Here is a 14,384-nt window from a genome sequence, read left to right as displayed (position 1 = left end):
ACAGACCATCAGGGTATGCAGGTAAAGGGTTGAGAAACATCAGTGACACAAACCATCAGGGTATGCAAGTAAAGGGCTGAGAAACATCAGTGGCACAGAACCATCGGGGTATGCAGGTAAAGGGCTGAGAAACATCAGTGACACAGACCATCAGGGTATGCAGGTAAAGGGCTGAGAAACATCAGTGACACAGACCATCAGGGTATGCAGGTAAAGGGCTGAGAAACATCAGTGACATGGAACCATCAGGGTATGCAGGTAAAGGTTTGAAAAACATCAGATACACAGAACCATCAGGTTATGCAGGGAAGGGTTTGAGAAACATCAGACACACAGAACCATCAAGGTAAGCACGGAAGGCTTTGAGATACAGTGACACAGACCCATCGGGGTATGCAGGTGAGCACTTGAGGATTCTTACTGAATGTTACTGATGTTTCTCAGAGTATGCAGGTAAGGGTATGAGGAACAGCAGTTGATAATAGGGGAGCCTATAATAAATGGACCACCCTGGTACAATGAGAATTATTGTGTCCTTGCAGTCATGACTGGTTGACTTCTCTCCATCAGAGACAGGGGAGGTCATACATGCCCAAAGGCCACCTTCCTACACAGTGAGGACGCTAGTGTTCCTAGAAAGCTTTGAGCTTTTGGAGTATAATATTCATGAAGTTCTCATTAGCCACAAACCCATATGGTTGTAAAAAGATGTTGACTAAATATGGTGCAAAACTTCAGTAGTACGTTCCATTCCAACAGATATTTTACAAAAGGTAATTGTGGTTCAGCCACCATAGCGGTTAGACGTAGGAGTGTTCTGCCCAGTATCTCATCGCGCCGTGGGCAAAAGATGGCTTGACGTCACCTACATGGTAAACGTCTGAGCTCTGATGAATGGAGACTTCTTCACGTTAACAGTACTCCCCCTAATGACAGACTCCTCCATTCTGAAACATGCATAAATGTGTTCAGGTTCTTGCTGGCCTATTGTTGGCAGGTCAAGCTGGAACATGAATTGCCCATCATTTGTCTCTTCCCACTACGGAGAACCCCGATGATCTGCACCTCTTTCGGTACTTTTGTTAGTTCTTTGCGCACGGTCAGAGACAGCGCTGTCTCTCGCATTCATGGAAGCTAATCAAATGTCAGGCCTCCTTTCAAGGTGCCTCTGCATCCTCACTGTAATGAGCAGGGTAGCTCAGAGCTTTCAGAATTTAAATGGGATATAGGTCCTATCTTCCAATACACATTTAAAGTCAGGGGTCCTTTCTTTTTCACCTGTATTGAGCTCAAGTATTGGACATGGGAATAAGCCCAAGACCTTTGGAAACTGTCCAGCAACTTTGTTGACCTCAAAACACAAACTGGCAATTAAATGAAATCACGATTATTCAGTTCAGTTAATTGATGGAGAGACCTTTTGTGAAATTGTACTCTCAATAACGAGGACGGGGACACTGAGCTGACGGCTGAAGGGCCACAAGACTGACTTGAAGTTCATCACCTCAATGGAAAGGGGGTTTAAAGAGTCGAAATCAAACTCTTCTTGAGTATTTATCTTTCTCTGGGTCAGGGTAGGGAGTGTCTGGTGCCAGGGCAACATGCTCTGAGGCGATGGCAGACAACCTTGTGCAGATTTGAAGGCTTCTGTCCTCAGACATCTTCTAGAGCGGGGTACCTTTCGGTATTTTCTGGGCCGCCTTGACGTCAGATGGCTCTAAAGGCCATCTTCTGATCCTATGACGAAACGTAGAGCACTCCATTTAAAGATAGCGCATGATGCCTGGGGGCAACAAACACAAAGTTATGTTTTTTCATTAATGTCAACAAAATTTAACAAACTTCCAGATCCCAATAGATGTTGAGATCTCACATATCCAGCTCACACAACTGAAAACAAGCCTTGACACAGCCAATAGGTTTCATCTTCAAATCGCATTACCTGCCCTTTGGGCTATGCCAGTGATTTTTGCTGATGTGTTTCCGCATGTTCCGGACACCCCATGGGAAGAAGGAAACACATGGGTAGTAGTGAGAAAAGGTATGACAAATTAACTGGGAGAAAGGACTAGGGCACCTGTTGTATGGGCTGTGGCCCTTGGTATGGGCAGTACACAACCCTCTAAACTAGCCATAAAAAGGGCAAAATTGTGCAGAATACTGCCTCACAGGTGTAGAAAGCCCTATGGAACACTCCATGACCTGGCTTTCTCTAAAACATTCCAGTGCTGAATAAGCCTTTTTGCCAAACAGACGAGACCCATCGAATGCAAGCGTACCACTGAAGCGCCATGCTAGTGCCAACCGTTCTGTGTAAGACGCCCGTTGTGTCAAGTCCAGACCAAATTATGTACTTTGCGGCATCCTCACCATCCTGAATTGTGTGAGCCAATATGGCCTGGATTTCCTTGGGGGGCTACTAGTAAGATTTTTGCCAACCATGCCCCCTAAAACATGGGTATATCTTCCCAGCAAGCAAATAGTTTTGGAAAAGTCATGGTTATGTCGAAATACACTGTTCATGAACTCGATTCAAGTATCTCGTGTAATAGATTACTAACTTCTTACACTAAATGATTGGTATTTGTTCTACTAATAATTCATACAGAGAATTTCAGACTTAAAATGCACTCTTGTAAGTGCAAAGTTAGGCGTTAAAAGGGTCAGCGCCTTTTTCAAAGATATAGCGCACCACGGTGAGCCTTTTGGTTCTAAAAAAGATGTCTTGGTTGTGGTTGTGGTCAGAGTGGTAGCATGGACCTCAATGTTGGACTCCTTTGCCTTCCAGCCTCCTCTGGGGTACACAGTGGTCCGTGCAGAAAATGGCGCACAGGGGATGTTTAGGAAGCCTCAACAAGACGTTTATGTTAAGGAGATTGTAATACCAAGAGATGTCCCTTAATTCATCATTTGATGATATGTTAGAAGGTCATGATGGATGGACGCCTCCTGCTTCCATAACAAGTGCACCCATAACAGTCCTTTCAAAGGGCTACAAAAAATGCTCCTCAAACCACCCCAGTTCCTACCCTAGATGACAATAAACTACTCGCTAGGTTTTTGCCGAAGAGGCTTGAGGGTGATGTTGCGGTGCCGCTCTGCCTGGATGAAACCAGGGCTGAATGAGACCGAGTCGGATATCGGTTCATGAAGACGATGGCGAGAATAGCACGGCCGCAGCCCCACTGGATGTTGAAAAGGCATTCGATTTATTAAGTTGTGAATAATTAATTCATTAAGGTTATGGTGAACGTGGGACAGGGGCAGAGGAGGCCTACTGGCAGATATTCTATGAAGCTTTAGTTACTACTTTTTTACATTAGTGGTCGATATTGAGCCATTTAAACCCTCTTATGAGATATTACATTAGTACATGAAACAACTGTTATGCCATATGAAACAACATAGTTTCACATGAAATGATGCAGTATTCTATATTACGTATGAGAGCCACAAATCAAAAGGGTAGATGTCATACCCACTTAGGAATGAAAATCTAAAATGCAGAAAAAGCTTACATACTTGTAGGAAAGTGCAATTTTATCTATTGCATGGAAATGGGAACTGGCTTTACTGTTGAAAGCACATAAATGCACTTTATATCCAAACAATGCAGCTCTCCATCAAACTACCTGTGTAAGTGTCCTGAGAAAGACAAGTGGCGGAAACGAAGGTTGATGTTGACTTATGAGGAAAGAATCTTTAAACAATCTCTGGAAGGAAAGAGGGATTTCCTGCACTGATTTTCGAGACACTTGGGCAGACTGGAGACCTCTGGGGAATGAATGCTGGAGAGGGACAGATCTATCAGGGGTCACTACTGCTTGATGACGTACAAATAGCTGGGAACTCATAGAGAAAGACAATTATCAAAGACCAAAAACTACTTCTAAACCATTGACCAGACAAAAAGCCAGAATGAATTCCTCGAAGAGTGTTTGTGCGGACGCCTCGGTGATGCCACAGGTATACAGACGGATCTGCATTTACGGCCATAGGTGTTGCTGTTTTGGTAGTTCTGAGAAATCAAAAGGTTGTTACACATAAACATTCTTGTGGAATAAAGATGGGCGACCTTTAGTGGCATTATGCCACATAAGCAGGTAGGCAGCACAAACATAACCCCAGACATCCAGTAGTTCAACTACTTATAAAGTGCTGGATTGTTTCCTAGAGCAAAGCCTAGTTACACTGAATGCAGTTTTACTGTGGAAATGACAAGTGATGCTTGGTAGCAACTGGATGTCAACATTCTGCTTAATGCAGTTTTAATATGTAAAATAGTGGCGCCACCGGTGGAAAAAGAGTTACATAGAATCAAATAAGGTACATTGTAGATTTACTGGATTTGTTTTGATGGATGTTGAATTCATTAGTGAGAGTGACTGAGGTTAGTTAACGTTCAAGAAAGTGATTGTTATGTATGGCTCTCATAGACAGCCTCTATCGTTTATTTCAGTTTCTGCGTCTGATATCTCGCTGCTGTGACATGGCATCAGTTGATAACAAATCTTACTCACTGTTGCTATGCATGAAGGCCTTCCAGGCCCTCTCCGAGAGCCTTCAGCACAGCTCTGCGTGTCTGCTTTAGCTGAAAGCACACCTACAGGACAGGGGGGTGAGGGGGCAGCGAAGGTGCTAGGGGTTGTCAAGGATTGCAGGTAAGGAATTGTTCAAATATTGTTTACCTTTGGGGCAGGGATACAGAGCAGAGGCCATGATATGTAGGGCTCCTCCATCTCTCCTCTGCCACTGCGTAGCAGCAGAAAGCAGGGCCGGATGATTTTGGGGCCCTTACAAAGCATAATTTGTAGATGGTTAAAAAGTGAGTTACAGGGATGTTTTCTACCTCTGGGGTCTGAGTGACATCATAGGCAGCCTAAGCTTCGCTCTCATTGTCTATCTGAAATCACTCAGAACCACTCAGTGAGAAACATTTCCGTAATTCACTGTTACCCATCTATAATTCTGTAGGTTACATACCAGTCCCACAGCCAGCCATTATTGGATGGCTGTGCTTCTATCAACTGTAGTGACATCACAGCGGTGGGAATCGAAGGTTATTTCCTGTTGCAGTCCTCGGGCGGGACATTTTAGGTCCATGTGTATTTCTTCCTCAGAGTTCTGGCTGTTATCATGGACAACTCGAGCCCTGCTCTTGTTGTCTATTTAATGACACAGAAATCCTTGCCCTGTTACTCAGTCACCCGTCTATAAATCTATATGTTTAAAATGTCACATTTTGAAAAGCCTGTTCTCAATAATGGGCGGATTTGGTAACCACATACAACATAAAATCTTACACGGATAATAATGAATAATTGGGATATTATTTATCCCGAGATTCTGAGTGACATCATACACAACTTTGGCTTTCCTCTTTTCTTTTTGATGCCACTTGGAAACCCTTTGTGGAAACATATCCATTATTCACAGTTACACAAAAATCTGTATAATTCTATATAATAAGCTGCACTCCGTTTTGTTTAAAATCAAAATGTCAGTGAACATTGTTGAAGAAGAGTGTCAGATGTGTTAGGTACAGAATAGAAACCCATAAAGTAAAATAATCTTCTGCGTGGGTTATGGCTGGAACTGAAATGAACTGTGTGATCTTTGGGAAATGTGGGCAGGTGATTATCATCCCCATACAGAGAAAAGCAGCATGTATACAGCTAAAGCAAACACATCAATAAAACAATTACTGCACATTTATTAATGAAAAAAAGATGCGTTATTTAATACACCATTAACTGCTGGATAGAGGGGATTTGAAAGACTGATGTTGCTGGGATCTGGTCAGGTGATTCTGTGCAAATAATCCTCCAAGGAAAGGTGTAGGGGCCTGTCTCATTCCTGACCTAACATCAGTTGCACTGTACGTGTCAAGGCCCAGACAATCCTGCTCAGGCACCTCAACCCTGAGCAGCAGTAGGCCCTGGAGTTCCAGTACTGAGTGCACAGCTCTGACAATGTACCCAGTTTGGTAACTGCTGCTAGGAAATGCATAGAGACACAGAACCACAGATCTGTTGATGCACTTCAGTCCTGACCTGCGACACCCACTGAAAAAGAGTTATGAGAAGCAGTCAAACCTTGCTTCCAATCAGCTAGTAAATGAGTTTTATGTTTGGGAAAGGGATCCACGCCAGAGGGTTGGTATGTATGTGTTAGATCTGACATGGGCCTCCCCCTGCTATTCCAATACTGGGACCAGCAGATGTGACATGTCCTGTCTATGGTGCTTGTAACGCCATAGCAGTTGGGAGAAGGGAGCATTGTACATCCGTTAGCAATGTCCACACTACTTTTCTAGCAAAGGGACCTGATAGCAAACAAATCGGCAGCGTCTTTCTGCCTGTCCCTCAAAGTTCTTGGATCCCATCTCCACCTGCTACTCAAGCCTCACACCGCTAACGCAGGGGTTCTGAGGGTAACAGTTCAGCCAGTAACAAACGGCGCTATGAGTTCGGGGTCCACAACAGACTCTCCAATGGGATGGTCGACATGGAACTCGCGCTGGTGCTGCAGGCGCTGACGGGTCTTCTTGCCGCTGCGCTGTGGTATCGGCAGCTCTGAGTGGTGAGCTGGCAGCGGCTCGGTGAAGAAGTAAGGGCACAGCAGGGCCTGTGGGAGGAAGAAGAGCGAATGCATCAGTACACTGTAGAGCACAAGGAGGTGAGCAGAGCATCTCATGAGTCACAGCATGAAAGGTCACTAGGCATGTTCTTCAACCAGAAGGTTTGCGTAGATAAGAACATGCAGAGGCTGTAGGAAGTGAAACGCGCATGGAGCACGCCAAGGCTGACGTAAGCTGTAAAGCAGTCAGAGACCCTAACAGATAAAGCAGGGACAGACACAAAGCACACTCGGTCTGAAAGAGAGCAGAGGCAGATATGGAGAGCCAAAAGTTGGACAATAAACACACATGGGCAGGGAACAGGACATCCGAACCTAAGAAAGGATAGAAGCCTGTGAACACAAGCAGGCATAGAACATGACATCCTGACAAAGGATAGAAGCCCAGGGGCCTGTCCAGCTTTAGAGTCTGCTGAAGTCGTTTTTGTCAGTCCAGCTTGAGTATGAAAGTTTTTATTGCTAGTTACGTTAAAACCGTAGACCATAAATATGCAATAGAGATAGCTGTACACAAAACCACGGAAGCCTAAAATTAGCTTTGGAAAAACAAAATACTTAAATAGTAGTTAGTAGGAGGGCTGTTAAGGCAGTAAAACACCTTTGGTAGAACCTTACTAGTTTGACACTGCCTCTATTCTGGTGTCTTGGACCTCTTTGGCCAGGCTTAGAAATATTGCTACAAGGCTGACAGTTTTGGGTATGGTGCTCTTGCAGCAGAATAAAGTTACCTTCCATCCTGGAGATGGATTTCAAGTGCTTCTTTCGAGCGCCAAGCAAACCTTGGCATCGGCACTATATATATCGAATAGACTCATTGGCTAAATTGCAGATCCACATGATTCCAGAGCTGTGAAACTACCTATAATGAAGGTTGAAAAGCTTAAAGCACAAAAAGAGCTCCTTAACCAAGGTTTTCGTATTGTAATCGAGATATGGATTTCATTGTCGCAGAGCTTTGCTAGGGTTCCTTTAATGTCTCACTGATCTGCAGCTGTCGGCTTTCTGCAGGTAGCCGTAGGCTTCGCTTTGGGGTAGTCCGGGTGTGTGAGCTGGACCAGGGCCGGCCTTGGGCATGGTCGAGCGGGACCCGGGCCTGGGACACCGATATTCAGAGGGGCGCGGCAGGGAGCTGCCTCACAATGTCATGCAAACAGCAGCTCGTCCATCCGACTTGGTCTCAATAGTGGGTCCAGTTAAAGACTTAGTAATCAGCCCTTAACGTATCTCAGCATCATTGTTAGCACCCCATCAACCTCCTAACCTCCTGCCCTCCTCCCATCTTTCTCACAGCAAGGACCCCCCGCTCCCACCACAAACACCAAATTTTATTTCGGACCAGGGTGCTGTCCGGGTCAATCCGATTTAGGATCTGCCCTGATCTGGACACTGCAGTTGAACACTTGAAGACCTGCAGCCATCCTTACAGAGACGAGGTACACATTTAAAAAATAAATAAGAAGAACTTGCTTCACCTACATCCCTGCTGCTTCGCACTCCTCTTCGTCTGGTTTCCCAGCATTCACTGCTGGGACACCAGCACAGGCTCCCCAGCAACCCTGGCGCTGCTTTCATACAAAACCTTGCATGAAAGCAGCACCAGGATTGCTCTGAGCGACAGTGACTACCGCTCAGACACAGCCCTGGGGGTCTTTGTAGTTTTTCCGGCCTGGCTGTGCACACAGCCAGGTTAGAGATACATAAGTGTGCACGTGTGTTTGGCAGGACTCAGACGGCCAGCCAAACACACTTGCGCACTTAGGTGCACTCTCCCCTCATCCGCCTCCCACCTCCAGTGGCCCGCCCCTTCCTGCTGGCTGTGCCAGAAACACACACGCTCTATTGTTTTATTTGTCTGCTTCTGGCACAGCCAGTAGGGCGACGCTCACTCGTCAAAGTTTGCACTTTGCCGGGTAACTTAATGCCAGTTTTAATGGCTAAAAACACTGATTTATAAACATTCAGCATCTTTCAAGTCTCGGTTCTCTAAGTGGAAGCTTGGCTTGCATAGGGTTCACTTGTGAATGCGCAGAGTGCGGGCTCGTGGTCTTCTGCCCATGGTTAGTTGGCAACTTATCGCACTCGTTAGTTCTCATTCATCGCCCCTGTGCGTGCAACGGGGGCCTTTGTACTGTTGATTGGCATTCACACTCCACTCGTTTATTTTGCTTTTTGCGGGTTTTATACAGCGCAGACTCGATTGGAGCTCTTTACATTAGCACCAATTACGTTACAAAAGGACACATTCATTTTTGATAGGCACAGGGGGGAGGGGGGAATTGAGTGATTTGCCCCAAATCACAGGATGTTGAGCCGACGCAGAGACTCGAACCTGGTTTCATAGCTCCAACGTCAGCAGCTCTGGCCATTTCGCCACATCCTCTCCCCACTCGTGTACGCCTTGCCAATGGTTATGAGCCTACCCTGAATGGGTAACCATCTCTCACAGTAAACAGACAAACTGAAACATTAAAAAAAAAACACAGATATCCTTCTGCAATAAGACAATGAGGCGAACTCAAAGCTGGTTTAACTATGCTGGAAGATGCGCAGGATGAAAACATTGCATTTAGTGAAGAAACGCGCAGACAGCGCCCTCTGCTGGCAAATTATACTCGGGCATCGTTGTAGGAATAGCAACATCTTTAGCACACTAGACACAAGTTACACGTAGGCTTGGCCACGAAAGCACAGCTCCGCCCCTCACTTGCAAGCAGCCAGTGCTACATCTGGACGGAAGGTACATTTCTTCTAGGAACTACTGGAGTTCGGCAACCACGGGTTCATCTGAAACCCAAGATTTCCCAATAGTCTGAGCAGCGCAACCACCTGCTGCCGACTTCAGACACACATGGCGGCCACACGATTACTGAGGTGAGCCAGTGCTGACAGACCAGCGTTAGTGACACCTGGCCTGGATGCTTTAGAAGCCAAACCAAACATCTCACAGATCAGAAGCGGAGCATCCCGGTACAATTCCAGAACATACCGCAGGAGCCAAGATCAACGCCCACGCATCCCACACAGGAGTTAGTAATCTCCTCTGGCCCATCCCACAACATGCAAGGAGCTGGCAACAATCACACAATATGCAGGAGTCACTAATAAAAAAGACCCTGACCATGCAAGAAGTCAGTAATGACCAGCCCAAGAGCACACAAGGAGCTAGCAATCATGCCTACAATCACACAATACACGAGTCAGTAATGAACTGTCCCAGAACATGCAAGGAGTTAGCAATCCATGCCTTCAATCAACAAACACATAAGAGTCAGTAATGACCAGCCCAGGAACACGCAAGAAGTTAGCAATCCATGCCTACAACCACACAAGACACAGGAGTCAGTAATGACCAGCCCCAGAATATGCAATCACACTACACACAGGACTCAGTAATGACAGGTCACAGAAGGAGCTAGCAATCATGCCTACAATCATACAACACACAAGAGTCAGTAATGACAAGTCACAGGACATGCAAGGAATTCGCAATCCATGCCTTCAATCAACAAACACACAGGAGTCGGTAATGACCAGCCCAAGAGCACACAAGGAGATAGCAATCATGCCTACAACCACACACACACACACAGGAGTCAGTAATGACCAGCCCAAGAACACACACGGAGCTAGCAATCCATGCCTACAATCGAACACACACACACAGGAGTCAGAAATGACAGGTCACAGGACATGGAAGGAATTCGCAATCCATGCCTTCAATCAAACACACAGGAGTCAGTAATGACCAGCCCAAGAGCACACAAGGAGCTAGCAATCATGCCTACAATCACACAACACATGAGTCAGTAATGAACTGTCCCAGAACATGCAAGGAGTTAGCAATCCATGCCTTCAATCAACAAACACATAAGAGTCAGTAATGACCAGCCCAGGAACACGCAAGAAGTTAGCAATCCATGCCTACAACCACATAACACACAGGAGTCAGTAATGACCAGCCCCAGAACATGCAAGGAGCTAGTAATCCGTGCCTACAATCACACAACACACAGGAGTCGGTAATGACCACTACAATCACAAAACACATAGGAATCACTGGTAGGCACAAAACACGCAAGGAGTTAGTAATCCTTGCCTACAATGACACAGAAGTCAGTAATGACCAGTCACAGAACATGCAAGGAGTTAGCAGTCCACACCTACAATCACACAGGAATCAGTAATGATCAGTCCGGGAACATGCAAGGAATTAGCCATCCACACCTACAAATCACACAGAAGTCAGTAATGACCAGCCCCAGAACATGCAAGGAGTTCGCCGTCCACACCTACAATCACACAGGAGTCAGCAATGACCAGCCCCAGGACATGCAAGGAGTTCACAGCCCACACCTACAATCACACAGGAGTCAGCAATGACCAGCCCCAGGACATGCAAGGAGTTAGCAGTCCACACCTACAATCACACAGGAGTCAGCAATGACCAGCCCCAGGACATGCAAGGAGTTAGCAGTCTACACCTACAATCACACAGGAGTCATTAATGACCAGCCCCAGAACGTGCAAGGAGTTAGCAGTCCGCACCTACAATCACACGAGTCAGTAATGACCAGTCCCAGAACACGCAAGGAGTTCGTAGTCCACACCTACAATCACACAGGAGTCAGTAATGACCAGCCCCAGAACACGCAAGGAGTTCCCAGTCCGCACCTACAATCACACAGGAGTCAGCAATGACCAGCCCCAGGACATGCAAGGAGTTAGCAGTCCACACCTACAATCACACAGGAGTCAGCAATGACCATCCCCAGGACATGCAAGGAATTCACAGCCCACACCTACAATCACACAGGAGTCAGCAATGACCAGCCCCAGGACATGCAAGGAGTTAGCAGTCCACACCTACAATCACACAGGAGTCATTAATGGCCAGTCCCAGAACATGCAAGAAGTTAGCCATCTACACCTACAAACACACTGAAGTCAGTAATGACCAGTCCCAGAACACGCTAGGAGTTAGCCGTCCACAACTACAATCACACAGAATTCAGTAATGACCAGTCCCAGAACATGCAAGGAGTTCGCAGTCCACACCTACAATCACACAGAGGTCAGTAATGACCAGTCCCAGAACATGCAAGGAGTTCGCAGTCCACACCTACAATCACACAGGAGTCAGTAATGACCAGCCCCAGGACATGCAAGAAGTTAGCAATCAATGCCTGCAATCGCACAACACACAGTCATAATCTATGGCATTTAACCCAAAACACAACCATCTACAAACCTCTAGCTTCTTCAACCTAGGAGTTATGCTTTTCTAATGAGACTCTTGCAAACGTTTCTGCCTCTCTGAAGACCTGTTCCATGGTGGAACTCATCGAGGTGCTGGCGTGTGTCAGGTCCACGCACTTCAAACTGATGCATCACTCCATCTCACATTCCTTACTTGGAAGGAAGCTTTTTCTGGTGTCTGGCTCCTCCGCCAGGAAGGCGGGGAGATTCAGGCAACCTCCACTGAATTGCTACACTAGTTTCACTCCAAGATACTTCTTAGATGCACCCAAGGTTCAAGCAGAAGAGGAAGTCTGAGTTACACCTCGTGAGACTGCCTCCTTGCCAGTGTTCTTCAAGCTGCCTTAGTCTAGGACGAGGCGAGAGCTGTCCACGCTGGACTTTAAGAGGGCACTCACCTACGACACTGATACTACAAACATACTCTGGTTTGTCTCCCCGCTCTCTGTAAAGCGGACTCCGAGGCAGGCAGAGGGAAAGGCTCCAAATGTAGATAGCTCATGGATATGAATCAGGCTGCCTACCAAAGGATGAACACAAAACTGGCAACAAGAGTGACTGCCGCTTGTTGAGGGGAAGGGCTGCAATGTGGTGTCCATGGCCAGTACACAATGGACCGAAATGCAACCTGCAAGTTGTCATGGTGATTTCGTGAACTTTACTGCTTGGATACTGACGCACAAGTCAACACTGCCCGGGGACATGTCACGCAGAAGATTATGGGGCGCCTCTGCGCCTGCCTCCCACATACGTACTGCTTGCTGTTCGATTAAAATAGCAGGCGAGACTCTCCACAAAATCCAGCGCTGGAGAAGGATAGGTTACTTACCTGTACATTTTTTCTTCGGGATTTGTATCTTTTAAAGAACCATACAGGTTGCTCTTGGCCAGGGAGAGTTGTTTTATTGTTTAGTGGAGGAGGCCTGTTATACGACATTTGAAGTTGATGGTCTCCAAAGACAAATTTGCCGCTAGAGAACTTTTAAAAGCAAAATCCAGACCTAAGAAGTTTTATACTTATTTTGCTGGAAGATTCCCAGCTTGACTTGTGATGAATACTTAAACAGTATGTCAATCTATAAAAGAGCCAGTGCTGGAGAGGTCTGTGACACCAGTTTAACCTTCAGAACAAGTCTCAGAATGATTAAAGTGACCAGTGACTTCGTTCTGTCTTTTAATCCGCCCTCCATGTGTTTGCCCACCTGGCCGAGACCACCATACCCACCTCTGCAGCACTGATGCGTTGCTTTGAAGGATACACCAAGAATCGTTTCAGGAGCTCCAGGGCCTGAGGGGAAGCATCTGGCACGATTTGTTCAAGGGGGATGGGAGGGTTTTCTTTAAATGAGATTTTGTTGTAATCTGGCAGGTCAGTGATTTCCTGGAGAGGAACAGAGGAAGAAGAAGAATCATGGCAAACATGAAACTACATACAAAGTACAATTTAAGGAACAAGAGCAGAATTCCTCTAAATGACAAATGCAGGTGGGTCAGATTCACAATCAGTACTACAAAGCTGTGATATATTGGATGTGGTGTTTAAGTACTTTATGACATGTTTGCCTGGTTTTATAAATGTAAGCCGAGTGCTGGACATAACTAGCAGGCAATCCTTAGTAGATTCTAAGACAGTCTCATGAAATCCTCTTCCAACAATCTGATGCCATCATCTTTGAACAGTGTAATGGCTTCACCCCATGGCATCACCACTTGACAGTCTCATGGTGTTGCCACTGGCGAATGAATGGGTCTTTTCACTGACTGGTCTGCTGGTCTCCTCACTGGTTGGGCATCACTGTGACAATATCTCATCTATATGATTGCAGATACCCATGGCCCCAACACAGGGCACTGTAATGCCCTCATTCAAAAGCACCAGGAAGGATAGGTTGATTGGACTAGCCCACAGCCTTGTCTTAAGACAATCTCTGAGACTCTTCTTAAGGCGATGGACTAGTAAGGCTATTGTACAACCTCAACATTAACTGTATCAAGGGATTATCTGAGTGCATCATCACTGAACACCACAGAAACAATGAGTAAAACAAAGTGTCAATACACACATTACCCTACTTTTGAGTCACTGGGCACATTGACCTTGAGTTTGTCCATGACAGCTGAGAGGACAAAAGCAATGAATCCCTCCCAAGTGCACTTATATTCAGGTAATTATTTCCTCCTCCTTGCGATCCCTAACCCACTGCAAAGACATTTTACACATCATAGTCCCTCTTACACCTTTCCTTTTTCACTACCCTGTAACCTTCTTTTTCTTAGACCAGCAAAGGAGGCTGAGGTTCTCTGGGTGCTGCGGGACCTTAGGAGCTCAGTGGAATCCAATGTACTGAAGAAAAAAGTTATGAGAGGGTTCAAGGCGCTACCATCCTTGTTGAGTCTGGCGGTATACTGAGGGAGTTCTGCCGAATGGCTGACTCGAAGGATTCTGAGCAGGAGTGTACAGGCGCCCCAGTGCGGTGAGACACTCACCG

The 14,384-nt window shown here is 46.1% G+C and overlaps 1 protein-coding gene across 3 annotated transcripts in view; it reads right to left on the bottom strand.

Moving 5' to 3' along the window:
- Positions 1-5,693: 5,693 nt before the first annotated feature.
- Positions 5,694-14,384, bottom strand: part of CDK20 (cyclin dependent kinase 20) — a 71,077-nt gene continuing 62,386 nt past the window's right edge. For all 3 annotated transcript variants that reach the window (XM_069209600.1, XM_069209598.1, XM_069209599.1), the window contains exons 8-9: positions 13,121-13,276; positions 5,694-6,627 (exon numbers count right to left, since the gene is read on the bottom strand). In XM_069209600.1, the coding sequence (XP_069065701.1) occupies positions 6,442-6,627; positions 13,121-13,276 (342 nt within the window). In that variant the 3' untranslated portion in view covers positions 5,694-6,441. The remainder of the gene's footprint in view (positions 6,628-13,120; positions 13,277-14,384) is intronic.

Source organism: Pleurodeles waltl, chromosome 10 (assembly GCF_031143425.1).
Source record: "Pleurodeles waltl isolate 20211129_DDA chromosome 10, aPleWal1.hap1.20221129, whole genome shotgun sequence".
In the NCBI taxonomy this organism is placed as follows: domain Eukaryota; kingdom Metazoa; phylum Chordata; class Amphibia; order Caudata; family Salamandridae; genus Pleurodeles; species Pleurodeles waltl.
Note: the sequence above shows the minus strand (reverse complement) of the source record. Positions and strands in the feature narration are given on the sequence as shown.